This window comes from Poecile atricapillus, chromosome 1, assembly GCF_030490865.1.
Source record: "Poecile atricapillus isolate bPoeAtr1 chromosome 1, bPoeAtr1.hap1, whole genome shotgun sequence".
NCBI classification, from domain to species: Eukaryota; Metazoa; Chordata; class Aves; order Passeriformes; family Paridae; genus Poecile; species Poecile atricapillus.
Genome location: NC_081249.1, coordinates 10,800,627 through 10,824,439, shown reverse-complemented (window position 1 = coordinate 10,824,439; position 23,813 = coordinate 10,800,627). Strand labels below are relative to the sequence as shown.

The window sequence follows — 23,813 nt, the reverse complement described above, 5'->3', positions numbered from 1 at the left end:
GTGTTTAAATGCATAATGGTTTCTAAATTATTTTGTATGTCTACTGAAATTATAAAATTCTAAATTAGTTTGTATGTCTACTGAAATCATTGCAAAAGCATGCACTAATTTTTTTTTTTCATTCTCACAAAACTCTAAACTGTCATCAAAGACTGGCTGAAGCTGAAGGCAGCTCTTGAGATCATCTAGCCCAGCCCCTTTGCTCAGAGCAGGGCCAGCTGCCCAGGACCACGTCCAGTCAGGTTTTAAATATCTCCAATGATCAAGACTCCACCACTTCTCTGGGCAGCCTGTGCCAGTGTTTGAACAGCCACAGGTGTTTCTTCTTATATTCAGGTGGAACTTGATGGGTTTTAGTTTGTGCCCATTGTCTCTTCTGTCAGTGGACAGTACTAAGAAGAGTCCAGCTTTCTCTTCATTCCCTCTCATCAGGAATTGATACACATTGGTAAGACACTGAGCTGCCTTGAGTCTCAAGGCTGAGCTGTCCCAGTTCCCTCAGCCCCTCCTCACTGGAAAGATGCTTCAGTCCTGTGACCATTTTTGTGGCCCTGCACAGGACCTGTTCCAGTGAAGTCCATACCTCTCTCATAGCCCAGAGCCCAAAACTGGACCCAACCCTCCAGATGTGACCAAGGCTGAGCAGAGAGGAGGGATCACCCCCCTCAACCTGCTGGCCATGTTCTGCCTAATGCACCTCGGGGTGCTGTCAGCCTTCTTTGCCATGAGGGTGTGTGTGAGAGACTTAAAGATCACAATTTATTCAAATGCTGTTAAGATCACTGAGGGACTTTGTCACTGCAGCAAACCATGCAAAGAAGCAACTGCTCATCTGTGACCACCAAAGCCCATCCCATCCCAAACATGCCTTCTGGATTCCTGAAATTTGGACTGTGAGTTAATCCACCTGACAGCAACTTGAGATAAGATAATGGTGGTACTATTGTCCAATCATCTCAGGTCTAAGGAAAGGTAAATGAAGCAGGGGAGAAGGAGTCTGTGGGAAGCTCAGCAGCTCTGCTGGTAGCCAGCGGTGGCTGGGTCAGTGCAGGGAGACCGCAGCGTGCTGGCTCGAGACAGGAGGCTGCTGACTCAAACGAAGAGAAGGAACAAGCATGGGACTAATTAGCATTGGAAGTGAGGGAACCATTTAACCAACAGAATAAGACACCCGTGTAGACAATGAGCATTGATTCCTTTTTTTTGGTAAAATGTTTAAGTGCTGAGAAGTTTTGAATGACCTTGGGACTGCCACCATCGAGAAGCCCAGGGTGAAGAGGATCAATCCAGGATACTGCTGGACGCATGGGTGATGACTATCATTCCATCTGATCTATTTCTCCCACTCTTTTTCTCCCCTCCCTCATCCTCCCTCAATCCTTTTCTGTTTCTATCTCTCTACCTCACATTTTACTGTTAAATAAAATCCGTGCTATTGGCTTCAGCATATGGTCTCGTTTGCACCTTAGTTCAGGCAGAGGCATCTCCCTAGTAATCGTAATAAGTGGATTTTAACAGTGTGTTCCCATTAGCTGTTTGTCTACCAGGACCCCAAGGCTCTTCTCTTCAGAGTTGCTTTCTGTGCAATTGGTCTTGAGTGTGTACTGTTACCTGAGGTCTTCCTCCAAGGACACAGAACTTGGCATTTCTTGTTGAACTTCATGAGATCCCCCTCAGTGTAATTCTCCATGCTGCCCTGGTCCATATGAATGACAGCACAACCATCTGGTGTGGAGGCTGTTCTTCCCACTTTTGTATCAAGTGAGAAGTCACTGAAGGTGAGCTCTGTCCCAGGGACAATTTCATTGTTGCAGATGTTAAATTATATCGACTCAGGATCAGCCACTGTGATAGCTCACATATGACTTGCCTCCAATGCAACTTTCTAGTCTTTCATGGTTTAAAAGATTAGCTGTTCCATCACATTCCCAGGGATTTGGGTGAGGCTCAATAACCTGTAAGTCCTTGTGTCCTTCCTCCTGTCTTACTTGAAGGTGAGAGCAACACTTGGCTCTCTTCCAGGATGTAAGAATTTTTCCCAATTGCCATGATTCTTGAAGACAATTGATAATGGCCTCTTAGTAATACCTGCCAACTTATTCTGCACTCCTGACTGCATCCCATTAGGATTCAGGTATGTCCAGAATTGTGAGCATGATCCATGCCCTTACATGTTCCATCATGGGTGTTTTCTCACACTTGGTAGGAAGTCTTTTCAAGAAAAGGCCAACTGTGCCTACAGAGAAAGTCTGTCTCCCTGCTCTGTGAGCAGCACTTCTACAGGGCTGTGGCCTCATGCCAGCCTGACATTTTTGTGAAGAACTCCCTCAAATAGAAGAGTCTCCTGCTAGCACCATCTTATACTAAACTTCAATTCTCACAACCGGTAAAAGAGACCAAAAACTGAAAAAGAACGTCTGGCACTGTGAAGAAAATATGAGATGACTTAGGGAGAAGAGTTCTCCTGCATCAGATAATTTCTGTTGAGGGAAGGTTTTGCACAAGCAGCAGCTGCAGTTAAATCAGAGCAGCATCCATGTGCACAGTAAGGTGAGCTGTTGCCCTACAGCCACAGTGGGTTCCCAGCACTGAGGATTCTACCCCTCAGCTCACTTAGTGTTCAAATGGAGAAGTATTCATGGGCCAGAGAATCTCTTCTCATTTTATATTTAAAACCATACAAGGTTGAACTGTCCCAGGACAGTTTAACAGTCTCCATCTTTTTCATTCAAAATGAGTTAGTTTCATCTTTCAGGGTTTAGTGTACTCTGATTCAAATTTCATTGAAACCTGGGTTTGTCAGCCACTAGCTCAATATGCTACACTTAGCTTGCTTTTAAACTCACCCTGTATTTTTATTTGATTGTAGTGCTCCTGGGGACAGACAGTGTTGAGACAAAATGGATTTCAGCTGATTTAATTTTCCATCCTATATATTTTTATAAACTCAGAAATGACCAAGCAAGAGTGCACTACAGCAGAATATAAATCCTCTCCTGGGATAAAAATAGTTCAAACAAAAAACATCCAGGGAGAAAGAAAATCAAATTCCCTTTAAGTTCTCTCCCATTCTGAATTCTATATTTCTAAATCAGTAAAACATTACATTTTTCAAAAGTTATTTCCTGCAATTTGGAAGACTAAGTGAGTATTTCTTTAAAAATAAGGTTATTAAAATTTGAATAGATGAAATGAAAAATGAACTAATGTCAGGTATTCATTTGCTTCTTTTCTGAACTCTCAAGGTAAAAAGCTATAATTTGTGGCAACGTTATATAGGTGCCTAATTTACTGAACAGAAGCACACCAATAAGTAGATGCACTTATCCTGAAACACTGATCACTAGGTTACTATAATTTTTGATCTATTTATTTATTTTAAATCAACAGCTGATATATAGCTTTATGATTCCTGAATAAATACAAGCTATGCTATCACTTTGCCATTTATTCTGAAATTGTGTTCTCCTCCATGGAGAGGGAAAAGTAAATAAGAAAATTTAGATTGTAATTCACTCCCCAAGAACAGCTCTACCCATGTCATGGCAGAGCCCATGACTGCTGAAGTGTTATGAACAGCTCCACACCAATTTTTCCATATAATCAAAGTCAGTTACTCAGTTACTTTGAAACCAAGAAGCGATGAAGTACCTAGGAACTGTAAGTAACTAGAAGGATTTCAAAGTGTGATCTGAAAGTCTAACAATGACTACACCAAGGTCACAGAAAACATAAAGGAAATTTTGCAAAGGAAAGTTTCCCTCTAGTGTGGTTTTAGTGAACATTATTAAAGCTAAAGACACTTGCAAAGTATATATGCTTAGCTTGTAGACTCAATCAAACTGTTTTAAAATAATTAATAACACAGAATTTATTGTTGTTAGTTAATATGTAAACAATGTATGTTAGATATACAAGCAGAAAATGTTGAATAATAACTTGTGTTTATTACCAAAAGCTCTTTCAGGTTATAGTGACTCCTTGTCCTCAGAAAATAGTCACAACAAAGCAAATCTCTATTGTGCTGTAAAGCAGTACAGCATTTTAAAGGCAAATGCACTATTTCACTGACTCCTACTTCTGGCCACTTTGAAGCCATTATCCCTTGGCCTGTCACTACATGCTCTTGTAAATAGTCTCTCTCCATCTTTCCTCTTTACTGGAGGGCCACAATTAGGTTACCCTGAAGCTTTCTCTTCTCCAGGCTGAGCAATCCCAAGTCTCTCAGCCTTTTCTCTGCGCTAAGGGTGGTGATTAGAGGGGTGCTCTATCCCTCTACTCATCTTGGGGGCCTCTGGACTTCCTCCAGCAGCTCCAGGTCCTTCCTGTGCTGGGACCCCAGAGCTGGGTGCAGCCCTGCAGGTGGGGTCTCAGCAGAGCAGAGCAGAGCAGAGGGGCAGAGTCCCCTCCTCACCTCTGCCCACGGGGCTTTGGATGAGCCCAGGACATGTTTGTTTTTCTGGGCTGTGAGTGCCTGTGGCCAGCTCATGTCCAGCCTCTCACCCACCAACCACCCCAAATCCTTCTCAGCAGGGCTGCTCTCGATCTGGTCATCCCCCAGCCTGGATGGACACCAGGAGCTGACCTGACCCAGGTGAAGCACCTTGCACTCCTTAAACCATGTGAGTTTCCCATGGGCCTGCTCAAGGTGTAAATTCCTAGACTTCTTACATCTAGCAAGAGCACCTTTCAACAGTGCCAGAGAAGGAATTCAGTTCTAACAGTAGGTTTTAGCAACCACAAGTGACAGTGATTTACTTTTCAAGCTAATGTAGGAAGAAATAATATTAAAATATTAAAATGAAATGCTGAAAAGGAGACAGTTAAATAAAAGTTAAATTTCAATTAAACACGTCTCAGGTTTCTATAACAGCACCAGACACAGGCTGGACAGCTGCTGTGAGCAGTGCTCACCTTTCCAGGCTTTCAGGCTGAAATCCTTCTGGTGGTTGCCCTGCCATGTCTTTAGGAGGAGAAGGCTGTGGCTCTGGGAAATGGACAACAGTGGCTCCTGGTGTGGCTGATGAAAACTATCATTCTTAATTCAATGAACAATTGAACCTAACTAAAATAAAACAATTTTCAGGTAAAATATAAAGAGAATAAGAATAATTTGAGCGGCATTGCTGTCTTGACAAATTACTTTCACTGATTCAATTACCCCATTTGTAAATGGGGGATAATACTTCTATTGCAGTCTCAGAAAGAGGCTGAGAAAATTAACTCATACTATGTGGAACATGAGAAACACTATAAAAGTGCTAAGTAGCAATTATAAAGTTTTATTATAGGTTAACCTTGGGCAAAGAAAATAAAACTCTATTAGGCCTTAAATTTATAAAGATGAAAATGAGAAATGTGTAATTCATTGAGTCCCTGATAAACATTCCAGGCAATCTAACATTCATTGCACTCTCTACATCAAACAGTCCCTAGACAATTACTGGGTACCAGCACAGGAGCTTGATAAATTGATTTTACTTTGCTCATTGATTTGCCCATGTCATAGAAACAATATCATTACAGAATCTGCACACTTGATAGTTCCCAAGAATTTATTTTGTCAATGTTTTAAGAAAAGATTTCATTAGAAACACAGTACTGACAGATATTTTTTCATGCAAAAAAAATTGCCTCATCACAGAAACAAACAACATTAAAATTCATTTCTTCCCTCCTGTCCAGTCTCAGTGAATGTCTTTGTATCTGCTTACATAATAATTTCTGGTACATCCTTTTTTCTTTACATAGGTATGTTTCAGTAGCAGACTATATATAGGAGATCAGAGCTATGTTATAAATACTCTTTAGATATAATTTTCCTCCCTTTAGCCACACAGGTCCCTGTGACACACTCAGGAAAGCCTGAATAAAATGGTTCCATAGTAAGAAGAAACGTGTTACTTGCATTGTACTTTTTTTCCCTCTTGGCTAAATATTTAAATTTCCAGATCATAAGAAAAAAATGGCTTTTGAAAAGAGCCAAACAGTTCAAGAGCATCTTCGATTTGATGTCATGTCTTGGAATGTTAATACTTCACCATCACACTAATATCTATGTGTGCTGCATTTATATGGCAAACTTGAAACAAAAAGCCATGCTAAATGTCAGAGTCCCTGCTTTAACCACGCCACCTAGGCACTTATAAATTAATGTTTAATTCTCCTTCTGAAAGCTCAAGCCTCATTCTTCCCTCTGATAAACTGATAAAGAGAAACCTCTTAAAAATGTTCTGGTCTGACCTCAATTCTGAACTTCAGAGGCATAAAATGACAGACAAGTCTTTACACACGTATTAGTCAGTTCTCTCAGCAGGGTATCAGAAACCAAGATCAGAGATTGCCAATACTTAAAAAGTCAAATTCTGCCTGCAGATATGCATGTTGAACTCCCACTGAAATCAGCAGGGTGAATTCATACAAGGAAAATTTGGCTCTAAATGAAATGTGTTGATCTAATAATAGCATTTTCTACCCAAGTGGGTTGGAGGTAGAAAAGATTTCCACCTTGACTGGTCCCTTTTTTTCTTTTTTAGAACTCAAGAATTTTCCTGCACTAGTTGTCAGGGAAAAGTTATCAGTATTCTTTAGCCCAAACATCCTTAATCAAAGAGAAGACAGTTACTATGCTCTATTAATAATTATGTTAATGCAGTTAACACAAATCTGATAGAAATCGGGTTAAATTCGTACAGCTTTTTTCCAGGTGCTTGTTCTTTAGAAAAATGCTCTACAAGTAGCTCCTTTTTACACTAGTTGTGATTTCTCAGAAAGTTAATTAAAGAATACTCATTTTTGTTTCTTCTTTGTTAGCAGAGTGATGCTACTTTTTCTGTCTCACAATTATGCCACTGTTTCCCAATAGGTAGCATGGTGAAGAGCAGTCTTTAGAAGACCAAGATTTCACTTCTCTGCCTACTCATCATCATTTTTATTATTCCTATGTAAAAAAAGGTTTTGGATTCTTCCTTAAAACAGGAAGTTTAATATAGAAAGAAAATCTATGTAATTTAGTTTCTGTAAAAAAACTACAGATACAGTGGTAGCATCTAAATTTGAGATAAGAAATATATAACTTATTGTAAAAGAAGTCAGCAGAGGGAATTATTGTTTGCTTCAGGTAATTAAAATGGATTTAGATTTAGGCTATTGCCATAATGAACTCTCGAATCTTATCTGATTACACAGAAAGAACATATGGCAGATTATACTTTTAAATTAAATTTGTATCAGTAAAAACAACCAGATTATTATACACTAAATAATCACTTTTGAACATATTTCTTTTTGTGTAAGAAAGTATATTGATTCATGAGCTGTTTAAATGAGATTGAGAGACCACAGGACACAACTGAGTAACTTTCATCTCCTACAAACTAAGAAGCGTAACAGAGCTAAAATCAGCTGGTGCAACTACTCTACAAAACAGTTCATGGTTTTTAACTCAATTTCATATTTAAGAAAAACCTTAGCAAATTAAACTTGCCTCAACAGCGACAACCAAACAACCCTACTAAATTCTCTCTTGTATAAAAATGCATTTAAAAAAGGTGAAAGCAACATACCAGGCTGTCACCAATTCAGTGATGTGGTTAGCTGATGTGCCTTTGATGTATAACATCTCGAAAGTTGACCCATATAACAAACTGAACAAACTTCAAGTATTTCTTTCATTATAGCAATCTCCACAAAGTTTTAAAGTCACAGGAATATTATATATCGCAAGGACATCTGTAAGATGTCAAAGTGTTCCAGTGAATGGTTTTGGTTTATTTTAAAACAGAGTTTATTATGCTGTTACATACTCCAATGTTGTTTTAGTTTATATTAGCAGTAAAACAGTTGATGAAGAGTTGATATTTTGTAAATTCTGGTTTTATTGATCATATTTATATTTAAAACCTAAAGGTCCTCTAGTATGCCATTAGATCATCTCCTCCTTTAATAGCATCTTAGAACAATCTCTAAACTACAAATATTTTACTAATACAAAATCTGTTTAGAAATATCATCTCTAATTGTCTTAGGAACTAATTTTTGGGTTTTGGAAAGCTGGAAAATTCATTAGTAGGAAATTGTTATTCTGTATATAATAGTTTTAAAAGTCCCAGAGTCCAGCACAGAACTTGAAAGGAGACTTACTTAAGAAAATAGAACATCTTAACCCAGATTGATTATAGCCCTTGGTGGGAACTGCCATCTTCAAATTAAACTGAAAAATGTATATGCATTTTGAAACAGTCTAAGAACATATTATAAATAACTATTGTATGAATATATCACAGAATTTGTAACAGTAATTATTTTAGTTATAATATGAAGAAAACATTAACACTTCCACCTCCTACACTGCAGGCAGTTTCTTATTCAATTATGAACCAATGGATGCTGTCATCTTCTAATTGTACCAACACTTTGATAACATCTAATCAAATCACAGTTCATAGTAAACATTCTGCATATGAAATACTTTAGCATTTTTGTGGTTTTTAAAACTAAGAATAGTAAGGAGTGTAGCTATAGTAGAAAGTCTATCAGTAAAGAAAGACAATGAAAAAATATCTCAGAAGCTTCTCTCCGTGTAATGGCATTTTATGGCATGGACAGCATGAGCTCTGCTAACGTAATTTGGAGCATAGCATAATTTCATGTAAGCAAAAATTAACAAGAGAATAGGCATCACATTGCAATCTGACCTCTATTTGGTTTAACAAGAATCTGGCACTGCTATTGATATCAAGCTGATTGGAAATTCTTGTTATTCAATGCATCTTCCAGGTAATTATTTCTTGCATAGATTCTATTGATCTATTTAAATCTGATCTCCAGTACACATCTCCATTGCTAGGAGGGGATGAATGGGGACTATTGGCTTGCTTTTTGGTGTCATACACTAATTTCCCTCTATGTGACCCCTAATAGCTCCATACAAAAATGATTTTTTTTTTTTTTGGAAGGATAGACAATTATTAATTACCCAAGAATTTAAAATAATTTTGAGCTGAGAACATAAATTAGAAATTCAACAACTCTGCTGTCAGAATACCCATAATAGGTAGCTGTCAACACAGTTTCCTCATAAAAGCACTCCAAGAGTTCACTTTGCTGAAATACCTCTTTGCAGCACAGCAGTAGCTGAACAGTACCAAAGTGGACTATGGAAGAATATATAGGACTTTAAAATTATTATTATTATTTTTATTACGATTAAAATGAACTACCTACCCTGTTTCAGTGTCCTGAAATTGAAATTGCTGATTTAGTATTAAAATTATTGTAATAATATGGAATTTTAATCTTTGCAAATCTATTTACTTTTCTCCTATGGCTGGATATGAACACAATTAGAACTCAGATAATTATTTGGGTGCGTTGCCTTACTTTTGTCTCACTTTGAGGCAAGATGGCTAGAGACAAAAGGATTGTCCCCAGTCCCTGTGCACAGAGAGTAATTTTGGAGTAGATGATGAGCAGATCAGTGATCAGTTCATTTCTGATTTATGAATAACTGCAAACCCTATTTGTTTTACAATAAATAAATTTCAGGCTGACACTTTCCAGTGAACATTTGTCAGTGACATGCAATTGCCTTCAACTGTCAATTAAGCTGAAGAAAGTCTGAAATACACAGCATGTAATGCAACTAGAAATCGTATTAAAATTGCAAATAGGCTCTGAGAAAAGAGTTTAAAAGGATATTTGTAGCCTTTATGATTATCCTTGTTACATTAAATACATGAAGTCCATAATCTATACCCAAAGTCCATGTAACTGCTTTACCCATAACTATGAAAGTGAATCTGCAAGAACAGCCAGCAGTTCCTAAGTAGCAAGACTAAGGCTATCATGAAAATCTGTTGCAGAAAAATACAAGACTTATGTCACTAAATTCTATATGTTCTGCTTTGCACAGTTATCAATCATTATATTGAGTCAAGGTGCCCTCTTTTTGTGACAGTGAAGGAGAACTAATTATCCTATAGCAGACTGGAGTTAATTGAAAAAGTCTACATGATTCTTCATGAATAGCCCTTTATTTGGAAGTGTTCTAGAGATATGCACTTCTATTTTGAACTAAAGAAACCACAGACACTACTGCCTGCTCTTCATTATCTTTTTGCATTTTGTTGCATCTCTTTGCATCTTGTTGCATTTTTTTTGGTTTTGGGTTTGGTTTTGTTTGTTTGGTATGGTCTGTTTTATTTTATGGAGGCTGCAAAGAAAAAATCAGAATGTAGTTATGGAGTCTAGAGGCTCTGCTGTTCCCTTACATTGCTGTGTATGACAGAAAACTGAAGCAGTTATATTGCTGCTAGTTAAAATATCACTGGCAGAAAAAAGTGCTTTGCATTGTGCTCTCCTGAGTATGTTGAGAGTAGCTGGACTACCTTTAGCTAAAGATAAACCACACCATTAAAACTGGCTTCTCAGTCACAAAACTCTGTGCACAACTTCTCAAAACAGTAGCTTTTAATTTAAGAAACCTATTTTTCCTGAGTTGTAAAGTATAAAAACCTGAAACTTCCTATGGGTACTAATTTCTATTAGTATTTCTCAGCAGATGTCTACAGAGAGACAACAAAACAGAGAGGAGGTATCAGCATGACACGTAATGATTGTTGCATGCTGTTAGCATAACCATTATCATGGTTTGGATGGCAAAGGAGAATCTTTGGGGAAGAAAGAGAGACAAATTAGTTGTACCATCAATTCCTGGAGTGGGTCTTTGAATAAGATATCAAGTGGATGAGGTAGGCATGGTTGCATATCAATCGCATTGCAGCAAAAACTAAATATAAAATCTGAGAGGTGGTCTCATGAGACCCTAAGTGTTCCAGGCATGCTGATGAAAATAACATTTTGTTAGTGATTGCAAGGAGAAAGCATCATTAAATTTGCTGCAGAGGGGAGTAGAAATCATAGGCCATGTCTAAAATATGATCTGAGCTACAATCAAACTGATCAGGCAATGGATATTAAGGGACAAATAATAGATTCATTTGGGCTTGAACTGAATTTAAGACAGCTTAATGATGGTTTGGATTTTACTGGACAGAAAGAATGTGTGTTATTAAGAAAGTTACATTTCAGTCTGCAGATAAGACCACTTATATGAGAGAAGAAAGAAGGAAGAATAACAGATGACAGCAGAGAAATCTGAATCCTTTGGTTATAGATAGCCTCTAGTCTAGGTTGCATCCTTTGGAGATGGGTGAAACTATCTCTTGTCCTCACAATCAGAGATGAACACCAATTTGCACATTAATGCAGAGGAAGCATGTGTAATAATGATGATGATGATGATAATAATAATAATAATAATAATAATAGTACAACATAAATACTGACCAAGGATCCACTATTTAGTGTGAGTTCAAAGTTATACCATGACCTTAGCATCTCCAGCAGCTATAACTAAAGAGGACAATGACAAATGGCACTCAGTTAAACACATTCCCCAGGAAGTTATTCATCAGGTTAGGTTTGGGAAAGCTACTGTGATCCATATTAAGAGGAGGATTTGCAAGAAATACAATCATATATGAGCAGTGTTTTGAAGATCTGATCAGAAGATGCTTGGGTTTCTTAGATGTATTGAGAGAAATAAGATACTTTGCCTCATACTGTAATACCAGTCATTGTGATACTCATAAAAATCTGAGCAAAGATGAGACATAGATAATGTATCAATTGGATAATGTTTGGCTGATAATACAGTTTATAAAGAAAAAAACCCTTAGTTTTTACTAAAAACTTTTGCCTGAAGGCTACATAACTTCAACAAATTTAGCTTTTAACTGAGACATTTGCAAAGAAGAAGTATTTAACCCTTATGTGAATCAATTATTAAGTCATTAATTATGTTATCTAGAATGCATTTATTTTTTAAACCATAACAGGTCTCAGAACTATAATTACAGAGTCAACACTCTTGATCATAGCTTTAGAATTAAGCAACCTGCTTTGTTTTCCAGTAACATCAGAGATTCAGTGTTTCTGTTCAGGATATCTTCTTCAAAATTAAAAAAACAAAAAGAAACCATGGTTGTAATAGCACTTTCTGAGAATTTATAAATAGATTTTTTTTCTGTTCATTTATGAACTTAAATGAAGATAAACAAATTTTGCAGTGAGCTGTTCATCAGCTACTAACTATTTCATTTGTTCTTGTACAGCATCTGCACAGGACACTCATTAAACTTTCTGTGTGATTAAAACTCAAGGACTTTCATTTTAATAAACTGCATTTGATTTTTTGAGGTATTTTTTTCTTGACATTAGTCATTCTATTTCCTCTTTCTTAGATCCTAATGTTCATCTAGAGAAAATAACAGTTAGCTCAGGTCTCTTTCAAAATGACTGATGATTCCCATTTATGTGACTGGAACAGTGGCACTTTGTTCTTATCAAAATGGCAACTGCCTCTATTGTGCTCTGGCTGAAGGAATCCCGTATTATTTATCAAGTCTGTCCATGGCAGTCCTGCTGCAGGAAGACAAGTCTGCCCAAGTTTCTTAATAAGCAATCGTTTTATGAAACAACTCTTAAAAGCAGATAAGCATCAAGTTATAAAAAATAATGACAAGTTTTCCAGGATTGCTGCTTTTTTGGTAGGACTACCTTTAGTTATGAAGCCTATTTATCAAAAAAACACAGGGAGCAAATACCACCATCATGAAAAACCATATATTTAAAATTATTTAAATTCTACTCCACAATTATAGAAACAATTTTGTATTCGCCATATTTAAGAAAATATAATAAAGAAAAAGATTAATTCAATAGACTTTTACCATATAGTCTTGTATCTATTTTATTTTGCTTTCTTTAGCTACCAGTTTTGCCTCTCCTGAGTTTACAGTGAGCGTGCTGAGGATTTTTTACATTTCTATAGTGCTTTTACCCCTGTCAGCAACATACATTCTCAATGAGGATCCCATTGCATTTTAACTTCTGAAATTATAAAACTCTTTATACGCACTTTTTAATATGAATCACTATGGCACAAGATTTCTCACTCTAAAAGTTAATTACTGATATGGGGATTCATACCACTGAACTATTTTATACTCAGAAATACTGATATATGACATGTACCTTGACTTTTTCCAAGTGATCCTGCAGGGAGTCAATCAGCAGATCCCCCACTGGCTGCCAGGATCCCTTGAATGCCTCAGCCTGGCGCAGCTTCAGGTCCAGTTCATCCATCGCCTCTTGAAGGCCCTGCAGTCTTTCAAGAGCATCGTCGATCTTCTTTTGCCAGTCAGCAGACTGTGCATTCAGCTTATCCCACTCGCTTCTCACCTCATCTGCTTGCCTTTGCAGAAGTTTACTGACATTGTGCGCTCTTTCCTCAGGTGACAGATCTAAATGTGAAAATGAAGAGGCTTTTAAGACATCTTCCGTCTTAGAACTAAAACAGTTGCCATCTGGATAAGTTCAAATCTCAGTAAGAAACTCTTCATAACCAAAGGCACCTGTGAAATTGTTTTATTAATGTATTCTTGTTTCAAAATCTCTTGAAAAACTTAAATCTTGCCACCATAAAAATCAGCAAAATATGCATTTAAGTACATAAAGGCATTTTGAAACATGCAAGGTGTAGCTAGAAATTTATCAGCTGATTCAGCACAATATTTCTGCACATAGATAAATATTAATCACGGTGAAGCTTTTGCTGCAATTAGGTGGATTTGGGATCTCCTGTAGTACTGAGACTACACGGTGAATTTTAGCTTAAATTGCAGCTTTGAGCCCTCAAATGAGGTTATAATTATAGACAGGTCCTGAAGGTTTAAAGGCAGTTTCAAAATCTGCTTATAAATATGCATGTCTATTTAGTACCACAGTGTTCAGAAGGATTGCTAAGGCTTGCTTTCATCTGTATTTTTAGCTTACTTTCTGAATACTGGCATTCAGCTCGAAGTGTAAAAGGAATGCTTTCAGAGCGGCTGGCAGGATTTATTTAATCATCACTGATCATCACTGATCTTTCCAGCAATGTGTTATTACCCTGTTCTTGCTTCAATTACCTCTGGGCTCTGGGCAGACCTTCTCCACTGCCTCCACAGGCTGCTCGGCCAGGAAGATTCGCACCGTCTCAAGGGCACTCCTGATAACAGGTTCTTTTGTTTTTAGCTCCCTCTTGAAAGTCTAAGAAACAAAATTATTGTAAGTGGATCTATAAGGAAATACCAAGTCAGAATATCAATGTTAGAACAGAATTTCCAGCAGCAGCTTTCACGTGTGTATGACAAGAAGCAATAAAACACACACACATAAAAATTAAAATAATCAGCTTTTGATTAACCTGAAATCACATTGAATTCAAAAGAGCAAATGTGCTGTCAGCATACTGCCTTTTTCTTCCTTCAGCAGCAGCTCCTTTTACTCTTTTACTCTCTTCTACACCCTGCTTTTAAATGACCATGAGTAAGTTACTCAAGGTTAGTATTTAAAGCTTTGGTAGGTCACTGAAAGTATACATATCTCAGTATTTCTTTATTCATTTCTCTATTTTTGTTAATGAGACTATAATAGTCTATTAATCTGATTCTAAATGCGCACCACACAAATGCAGATAAAACCCAGCTTGTGGGTTGCAACTTGCATTTGTTCTTCTGCATCTTGCAGTGAATTTCTCTAAATGGTCCTTTCCACGCTTTTATTTCAACATTTTCCTCTGTATTTATGAAACATTGTTGAATGCATACTGTTTCAAGAAGCATAGAGGTAAAATATGCAGGTAATTAAATAGTACAGTGTAATACAAAACACAATACTGCAAGAAGGAAAGCCATATGCCATGGGTAGAAAACATATTTTACTGCAGGGATTAGAAAATTCTGTTTACAACACCAGCATTATATAAGCTCATAACATAATAAATTCACCAATTTAGTTAATTATTAAACAAAATTTGTATTTTTATATGAAGTAATGAAGGATTATAAATTCAATATTACAAAGTTCATTACATGTTGAATTATATTTGATATGTGACTCTCTGCATAGGAAATACCTACCAGAACTAATAGTGGGAACATGCACAGTTTTTAATATGAGCACTCACAGTTAGAACTTTCTTAACGCATTTCAGAAAAGTAAACTTAAGGAAATAACTACATTATTCTATTATAAATATTTAGATACACTTTTTATTAAATGGTTAAGTACTGACCAAAAGGTTTGTAGCTGTTCTTGGGAAAACCCTTTAGCAAAGTCTGCTTTCTTGAAGGAAATAACAAAGCAAAAAATCTTTATTTTGTTTCAAGGACAATAATGGGACTGGAATCTTTTCACAGAATCTATCTGCTGTCATAAGAGGATATGTCATTTGATTAATACCTGAGATAAATGTTTTAAACAATCATGTTGACCTTTAAAAACAGTACAAATTTTCACAAATAAAGAAGTGTACTGTATATTAACAAGTAAACTAGCACTGGACATTTTTTTACATAAAAATTGAGTGGAGTTACTACAGGGCTGAATGAAAGATGTCGAACTTAGACTTAAGGTTTATAATTCTTATAATTCATATTTGACTCTTGCATGAAGTGTGATGGAAAGGGGAAATATAATAAGACTTTCTCATGCCTCCAAATGAGGAAAATCTATTCCTTTAATTTGCCTTTGTGTTCATCTCACATAATTCCGTCCCACTAGAGTGGTGTGGCAGGTCTGCAGGTCAAGTAAGCCAGCAGGAAGCATAACTTAAAATCCAGCACAGTAATTTCCATGGTCTGTGTGCTTTCCTCTATTGTTAAAAATCACATCAACAGTCAAACTCGCTAAACCAGGGCTTTTTAAACATTAAATGGTATAATAACTTAAAGATATAATATGCTTTAGAAATGTTTCCAAAAATGTTTTATTTCTCTTATTTTCCCCAAACCAGTCTAAGAAAGGAAGCACTTGCACAAAGGTCTGTTCTGCAAACACACAACAGCAGGAAGGAGTCATCGATATTCCAGGGGAACGCAGAAATACACTGATGTGGAGAATAGCTAAAAGCCAGAAACACCTCTGAACTACACATTTGGGAATGAGTAGTCCTGCTGTAAGGAGTGCTGCTGCTGTGGCCAGGTCACCCCTGGCTATGTACATGTGCACACCAGGAGAAGGACAAAAAATACCTTCTTTCAGCTTGTACTGTTGTTGCAGAAAACTACAGCAATCAAATACACCGAGTGTCATTATCTTTCCAGAAGAGGTTTGAAGTCACAATCCTCTTGTATCTCTTGTGCAACAGAAGGAGAACATATGTGCAATGAACCCCATAAAGCCTGTGGGCAGGAATCATTATATCTTCCTCAAAACAATAGAGAAATGCTAATAGAAACTTCTGACTTTGCACGTTTTGTATTTTGTCACAAACAGGAAAAGTGTCTCTTTATTAATAAAGGAAAACCGAGCCAATCTATTAAACTTCTTTTCATCCAACTTTTCCACTCTGAATGTTGGAGCTGGTGGAGGCAATTACAGTCTGTAAATCCTGGTTTATAGAATAATACACGGTATGATGTTGAGATCTATTTACAGTTTTCATCTCATTCCCTAGTTTTGATCTGCAGATTTCTACCCAGTTAAAATATGTTTCAATTAAAGAAATTTGAAAAGGAAAGGATTAAAAAAACATGAGGCTGAAGCAGTAGCACAGAATAGCATTAAAAATAATGAATGCCCATTCAAAAGAAAAAATTCTTACTGTAAGAACATAAAGCTGCTTTTTGGATTTAAGTTTTGTTGTGAGATATGTATAAACTACCAGTAAAAATCATAAGTAGCAATAAAGGACATTTTCTCCTTTTTTTGAGGAAAAAAAAAAGGAATTTATCTATCTAGAGCCCTGACAAATGCATCTTTATAATAACTGGACTATCACTGAAAGTAGAATTAGCCTAAATGAATGTCTAATGTACAACTAGTGATTGCAGGCTGATTTCATTGAATTCCTTAACTTCTACCACACTTCATGGTGACTGTAGAGGAAATCGAATACCCTTAATGCATGACCTGACAAAAAAGTAAGTAAACTACTTTATTTAAGCATGTCTATTTGTCATCAACACTACAGCAGTAATGGCATTCTGTCCACCATTTTAATAATGCATATATTGATCAGCTTAGCTCAGACCTCTACTACCACTTCTTTAAATGAAGAAACAATGATTGTTTAAATTGAAAAATTAAAATATAATAAGAAAAGAGTAGCATTAGTAAAACTAACATTAATCTCTGTTACTTAAAAACTAGAAATTTTTGCTTTCAACATATTTTAAAGAGAAAGAGTACAATTAGGTTAATTCAACATGTTTGCCGAACGGAATGCTTTTCAAAATATGAGGTTTGTTCGAATTGTTAGAAGGAGGTATCAGCCGTGGCCCCATAATGGGTTAATGTGTTGAAGCAAGAACTGTACTCCTCTTTAGGCAGTGATGTTACAGATTTCATGTTTCCATGGAATTGTTAATAAGTGCCTTATATGATCATAAGTGCTATTTATGTTGTAAATAAAATTACTACACAGCAAATGAGGCAACTCTTAAAAGAATCAAAGACATAGCAGGTTATCTGCATGATGCTGAAGTTGCTTAAATTAGATTAACAGTAACATGCACACAGTTGTTAATTCAATTTCACTGAAGCAATATCATGCTACTTAGTAAAACAAAGAAAAATGTAAGATAATTAAATAATTTTTTTAAGAACTGAAGTATTTTTTATCATTGACTAAGGCCACCACCACCACTTCTCCCCACACATTCTAAGACTTAGGAATAGAGACAATTTCTTCAGATTCCAAAAATTAAAAAAAAAATTACCTACTATATATATAAGTTCAAATAAATAGCAGTTATGTGGGTGTATTTGGGATACATTCCAAATTGCCTTGTCTAAAAAGCACCTCACATTTATAACACAACAATGATTTTTACTGCACGGATACACCTGCTCTCAGTTGAGTTTAACCTGTCCTCTGGCATAGATTCAAGCATTTGAAATTTTCATCTGAATCCTACTCTTAAAATTTTTAAAGCAAATCCCGGCAACTAGGAGCACTCAAGTGGTAAGAACTGACTTATTTTCATCTCTTTTATGAATCTCTGTGGTATTCCAGATGGTATTCTGAATGATAGAGAGGTTAAATATGTTTGTTCTTCTTTAAATTTTACCTCTAAGGGAAAAAAATAAAATCAGCTTGCAACACTTCTTTAGAAAAAGGACTCAGGCATAAATCATGTTGGCATTCATCGTACTATTTCTCAATTGAATCAGTTAAACTGCATATAATAGTGTTCCCCTGATGGGGTTTATTCACTTCTCAAGTGAAGAACTTACTTGGGTTCAGTTCTGGCATTACCAGCCAAAAACAATCCTTCAGAAGGAAAAACATTTTACTTATGAAGAAAGACCAAAACTGGAAGTTTCTGTCATTTAAAAGACTGGTCAGATCTGATAGATGCTTCTCTAGTTTACTGAGATTAATTTCCAGAAGTGACATTCAAGAGAACAAAATGAACACTCAGCAGATCCTTTTTCTCACGATCAACAAACAACTACTGTTTAGATTCACATCCAACACCCTCAGAGATAAACTCTGCTCTTCAGCAAAGGCCCAAACCTCTCAAAAGCAGCTTTCCAGTACCAGGCTCCAGTTTTAAGTTAGATAATTGTACTCTCATGAAAACATTTGAAAGCATTTTTCTTAAGTTCATTCAGATATAGCCTTTGTATATCTGCTTCTTTAAAATAAAGTTTTAGAGTAACAAAGTCCATGATGCCCAGGGGGAAAAAAAACCCACTCCAATCATCCAACCAACCAGCCAACCATCCAACCAACCACTCAACCACCCAACCACCCACCCAACCACCCAACCAACCAACCAACCAACCAACCAACACGTTGCAAACAGATTTTGTCAATGACAAGCTGAAGTCAGCTCCCATGTTGACTGTTTTTCCCTTCTCTGTCAGAGATATTTGAAGATCATACAGGGCAAATTAATTTCAAGTGTTCTGTTTTGTTCTTTTTGCCACAGGGAATCAGCATACCTATACTCACGCTTCTGAAATGGTACAGAACAGGAAAAGGAAAAAGATATTTCTAAAAGGAACTAAAACATGCTAGCTTTGATACAAGACTGGATTATCAAAGCCCTGTGTTATGTACCTGCAAGGGGCAGAGAAGTTAAAAAAGAGAAGTGAAATCTATTTTATGAAGTAATTTTGTCCCTACTCATGGTATCTTACTTTTATGTGACAATTCTCATCCCTAAGAGTTCTAAATAGTTCAATTGTTTGATGTGTGACAGAGAGATCACTTAGTTCATCACTGAAGACTTGCCACCTATATGATGAATTCTTGGAAAGCCTTAAACAGCTTATAGAGAGATATACAATACTAAAATACTATAAGAAGTAATTTCTTTAGATAAAAAAAAAAAAAATTCTTCTGTCTAGGAGAAATGTTTTCAAATACTTAAATATTATTTAGATGGAAAAAGTTTTATTGTAACAATTCTATAGAAATCTCTAACTCTTGTTTTGGCTCAAGAGTTGTCTTTGGAGAAAGAGTTTGAGTTAATGTCACACTGAGTTAAAGCAACATCTATATTGCTTCTTTCATTCTGATACTCTGGATGGGTTTTAAAACTACTTTATAGAAGTTGCTACTTTATGGCTAAAACAGACCTCAGGCTTCTCTTAACTTTGATGGTTATATATAACATGTCTTAACTTTCTTAGGGGAAAGGTAAAAAAAGGAATGGTGTTGCCCCATAAAGTCATGGATGTTTTCATCTCACTGTCTCTGTGATACTGCTTTAAGTCCCACATAAAATTTTGTGAGAAAGACACATCCTACACATCACCTCTCCAGAGGAAAGACCTAGGAAATGTGACAGAGATGCCCCTTGCAGAAAAGCATTATATTATCTTAGAAAAATTTGCCACTGAGAGAGGTGTTTTTTGTTCATGTTTCCCTTGTTTCTCAATCAGTTGGTGAAGATAGGTCCTTGACCAGTATTGACACAACTTCCCATCAGTTTGTTGCAGTAGATTAATACCTGTGTGAAAAAATTAATGTCTGGCTGAATATGGTACTTCCAGACTTTTCACAAACTCAGGGTCAAAAAGCAGCAAGATATGTCATGTTCACTTTGCAAATTTGATCTCACTATCTGTTCTCAAATATTCTCAAATGTTCTCTTCCCCATGAGAAAGCAATATTTATATACAGCTACCTGCTGAACAGAAAAAAAACCTGATCCTATTTTGTTTTAAAGCACCATTTCACATTTCTCCATTAAGCAATGAAATCACACATTTAGGAACTTCAGAAACAATAACTTTTGTGGCAAGTTTCACAAAGGAAGTTACGTATATACAGCACTATGCTTTGGGAGGATGATCATTGGATTTGGAATATTCTCTTCACATGAAATCAAGCTGCCATACTGATAATTTCAATTTTTCGATAAAAACTACATTTGTTTGAAAGAAATTTTTAGATAGTACCATGAAGCACAATCAGACATCAAACAGGAAGTAAAAACCTCCTCTGATATCATTGTTTTAATTAAAGACACACAAAGATGAAGGAGAAGAGAGCTTGAACGTATATTGTACAATAGAGGTACTAGAACTGTGATTTTACATTCAGACCTGAATAGACCTCAATGGCATATGAAATTAAAGACTGAAAGCAGACATTGGGTTAGCATCAGACTGGTGTGCATTGATCAAACACAGGAGACATGCATTAAGCACATCCTCATCCCAACAAACCAGTGTCAATCTTTGCACGAAGAATTATTCTGAAGTATTATTCCTCTGGTGGGTTTAAAAACAACAACAACAACCAAACAACTTCCTGTACAAGTGTTCTATTTAGGTTCCCTTTTAATACCAACTTTAGTCTAGAATGGTCCCCCATATGATGTTCTGCTATGATCTCTCCATAAGAATTCTCTGGTGAAATCAGTATGAACCACAGGCAGTTATCACAATATTTTCATGGCGGGGAGTTGTGCAATAGAGCTGATACCAGCTACTATTGACACAAATGTTTTCAAAAGCTAAACTACAGTCTCAAAAAGTATACATGAAGTTGGAATGCCTGATCTTGAAAAATATTCAGAGCTACTTATTTAATCCTCTAAAATTACTCAGTAATTGTTCTGGCTATGAAATCTGCCTGTGACAGATCTCTGAAGGTCATGGTCATTTAACACTTCCTTCTCCAAAAGGCTGATTTTTCTGTGCTTTGAAAGATTTTTCTCTGTTTAAAAGGTATACTTGGAATTCTTTCCAACATGGACTGTCATGCAGTACTAGCCTGCAAAGGAAAAAGCAAGGAACAAAAGATTAAAAAAAAAATCGAACGTACCCGATGAATATCATTCTGTTTCTGCACAGTGGGAAGATCTCCACCAATGGGTGCTTGCTGTTTTAATTCATCCTCCTTCAACTGCAGCCATGCCAAAAGCTCCTGAAGAGAGAGATGCAATCTCTTCCACTGGTCAGTACTGGCTTCCAAATGGGATCTGAAAGCATGTGTTAAATAGAAGATAGATTCAAGCACAGTATAAGTAAAAACCAAAATGTACAAGCTTATTTACTGAGAAAGATCTGAGTGTTTCATTAAGTTAACGATTTTTGAATAGCTTCAGTAGCTTTGAATTAGATTCTGGCAACACAGATTTATATTTGGTTCCACAGTCCTGGCTTTTTTTTCACATGTCCTGATTTTTGTTTTTGATTGGTTGGGGTTTTTTTTTGGCATTTTAGTTTTCCTCTTCAGCAGTGAGTAAGGGCTGTACTGAATTGTCAGTCTCACTAGAAGTGCACAAATATTATTATGCAGGACTAGCACGAGAAATGTAGTCATCACTAAGGACTACTCGGACATACCTGAAATGCACAGATTAGTTTTCCAACTCAGTGAAGATCAAGCATTTCTCTAAATCACTACACCAACCATTCAAGTTACACAATATTCATTATCTTATTTTTTTTTTTAAATAAGAGAACCAATGCCATTCTTTTAAAAAAAAAGTCAAGAGGAAATTGTTAAAGCCAAAAGAATCCTCATGCACTATCTAGCCAAATGTCAGTGTCATTTAAACAGAGGTTTGAATGAAACTATTTGAAGCACTGGGAAAATTAAAAGACAAAATATTATTTTTGTGAAAAAAGGTCTCCATCATAAGGATATTTTCTAAATATTTCCTCTGTATATGCATAAATGTGGTTCTTTGGGATCAAGTATAGAGCTTCTAAATTTCAGCATCTGTTTTCTGTGGCTGGACTGATAAAATCTTCAATTTTCTCTGTACCATAGAAAAACCCCACTAAAATTTTGTCTTGAAAGACAAATACCAAATGGATACAAATACCTATGGATATGCTATTTTTTAAATTTTTGCTTTGGAAAAAAAAAATCCTAATTCACCTCTAAGTAACATAAGAAATCCTCTTAGTAAGTCAAACCAAAGAAGTATTACATAACAGTAAAGTGGAAAAAATGTGCTGGAAAATAAAGACAAATTTTCTTTTATTTCATACATTTCTGTTTAAGTTCTAGCTTTGTTCATATAACATTTATCTTGTTCTACAGTGATTTCACATAAAATCATTCTCTTCTGATGCCAAGAATTCTACTCCTATACCTTATAGATAATGTTCTATAAAGAAAGGTGAAAAGTATGGACTCAGCATTTTTGCAAACCTTATTGGTTTGGATACGGAAATGAGGAATTGCTGGAGGTAGGGACAGATGCATTTCTCTGAAATGCTCTATGAATCCTGTCTTCTTTCCAGCCTCTTACATCAGGTAATTAAAGTGGGAAGGAAAGAGAAAGGAAAGGGACAGATCAGCCACACGCTGACAGAAAATTCAGCTGCTCTCAAAGTATGCGAGCTAATGGAAAATCTCTTTTTTCAAACTTAAATGCTATATGTGAAGGACACACACAGATCAGGGCTTTTGATCACTTCTCTCACAGAGCATCTGGGAGCAGGGGCAAGATGGCATCACAGCAGGGGGAGGCCAGTCCTGCAGGCAGTGAAATCTAGAGAAGGCCCTGCATGCTAAAAGATTAGGTTATATATATGTTTATATATAATAAATTATTTACAGCGAGGGTGGTGAGGCGCTACAACAGATTGTCCAGAGAAGTTGTGGATGCCCCAGCCCTGGAAGTATTCAAGGCCAGGCTGGATGTAGCTTTGAGCAACCTGAATGTGTCCTTGCCCATGGCAGGGGGGTTGGCATTGGATGATCACAGTCCCTGCCAACACAAACCATTCTTTCATTCTGTGATACCTCTGGAAGTAACAATGGGGAGAGAAGCTTTTTATTATTTTTTATTTAGGGAGAGCTCCAGGAGGTAACAACCAGAGCAAGGACCACAGGATTTTAGGACAGGAGACAGTCAAGGAGCCAAGTTTCTGATTCAGGCTAATTCCCTTGTCTCATGTTTATCTTGGAATAAGCAAGCTTCCACCTCTTCTGAAGAAGGGCAGCAAATGGAGGCAAACACATCTTCCCTGCTTCCCCAGGTCTGGTTTTACAGGGAAAAAATGCAAAAAGAATCACCTGAAGGGGTTTTGCTAATGCTGCTGTGCTCTGACCTTCCCAAGTTAGATGTTTTTTATTTTCCAGAACCTGCCTTGTTCTGCTGTTCCTTCATCTTCAGGAATATATGTTTATGCACACACCAGTGTACATTTTATGCATAAACTCATGTATTTATGACTGTGTCCAGGATGTGCAGACAAAAAAGGTAATAATAAAACAGTTTTGA

General features: G+C 36.5%; 1 protein-coding gene across 4 annotated transcripts in view; it reads right to left on the bottom strand.

The window, feature by feature from the left end:
- The window catches only part of DMD (dystrophin), a 1,141,085-nt gene that overhangs the window by 167,450 nt on the left and 949,822 nt on the right, over positions 1-23,813 (bottom strand). For all 4 annotated transcript variants that reach the window (XM_058829412.1, XM_058829411.1, XM_058829410.1 and 1 more), the window contains 3 exons: positions 21,395-21,551; positions 14,034-14,154; positions 13,099-13,367 (listed from right to left, as the gene is read on the bottom strand). In XM_058829412.1, coding sequence (XP_058685395.1) covers positions 13,099-13,367; positions 14,034-14,154; positions 21,395-21,551 — 547 coding nt within the window. The remainder of the gene's footprint in view (positions 1-13,098; positions 13,368-14,033; positions 14,155-21,394; positions 21,552-23,813) is intronic.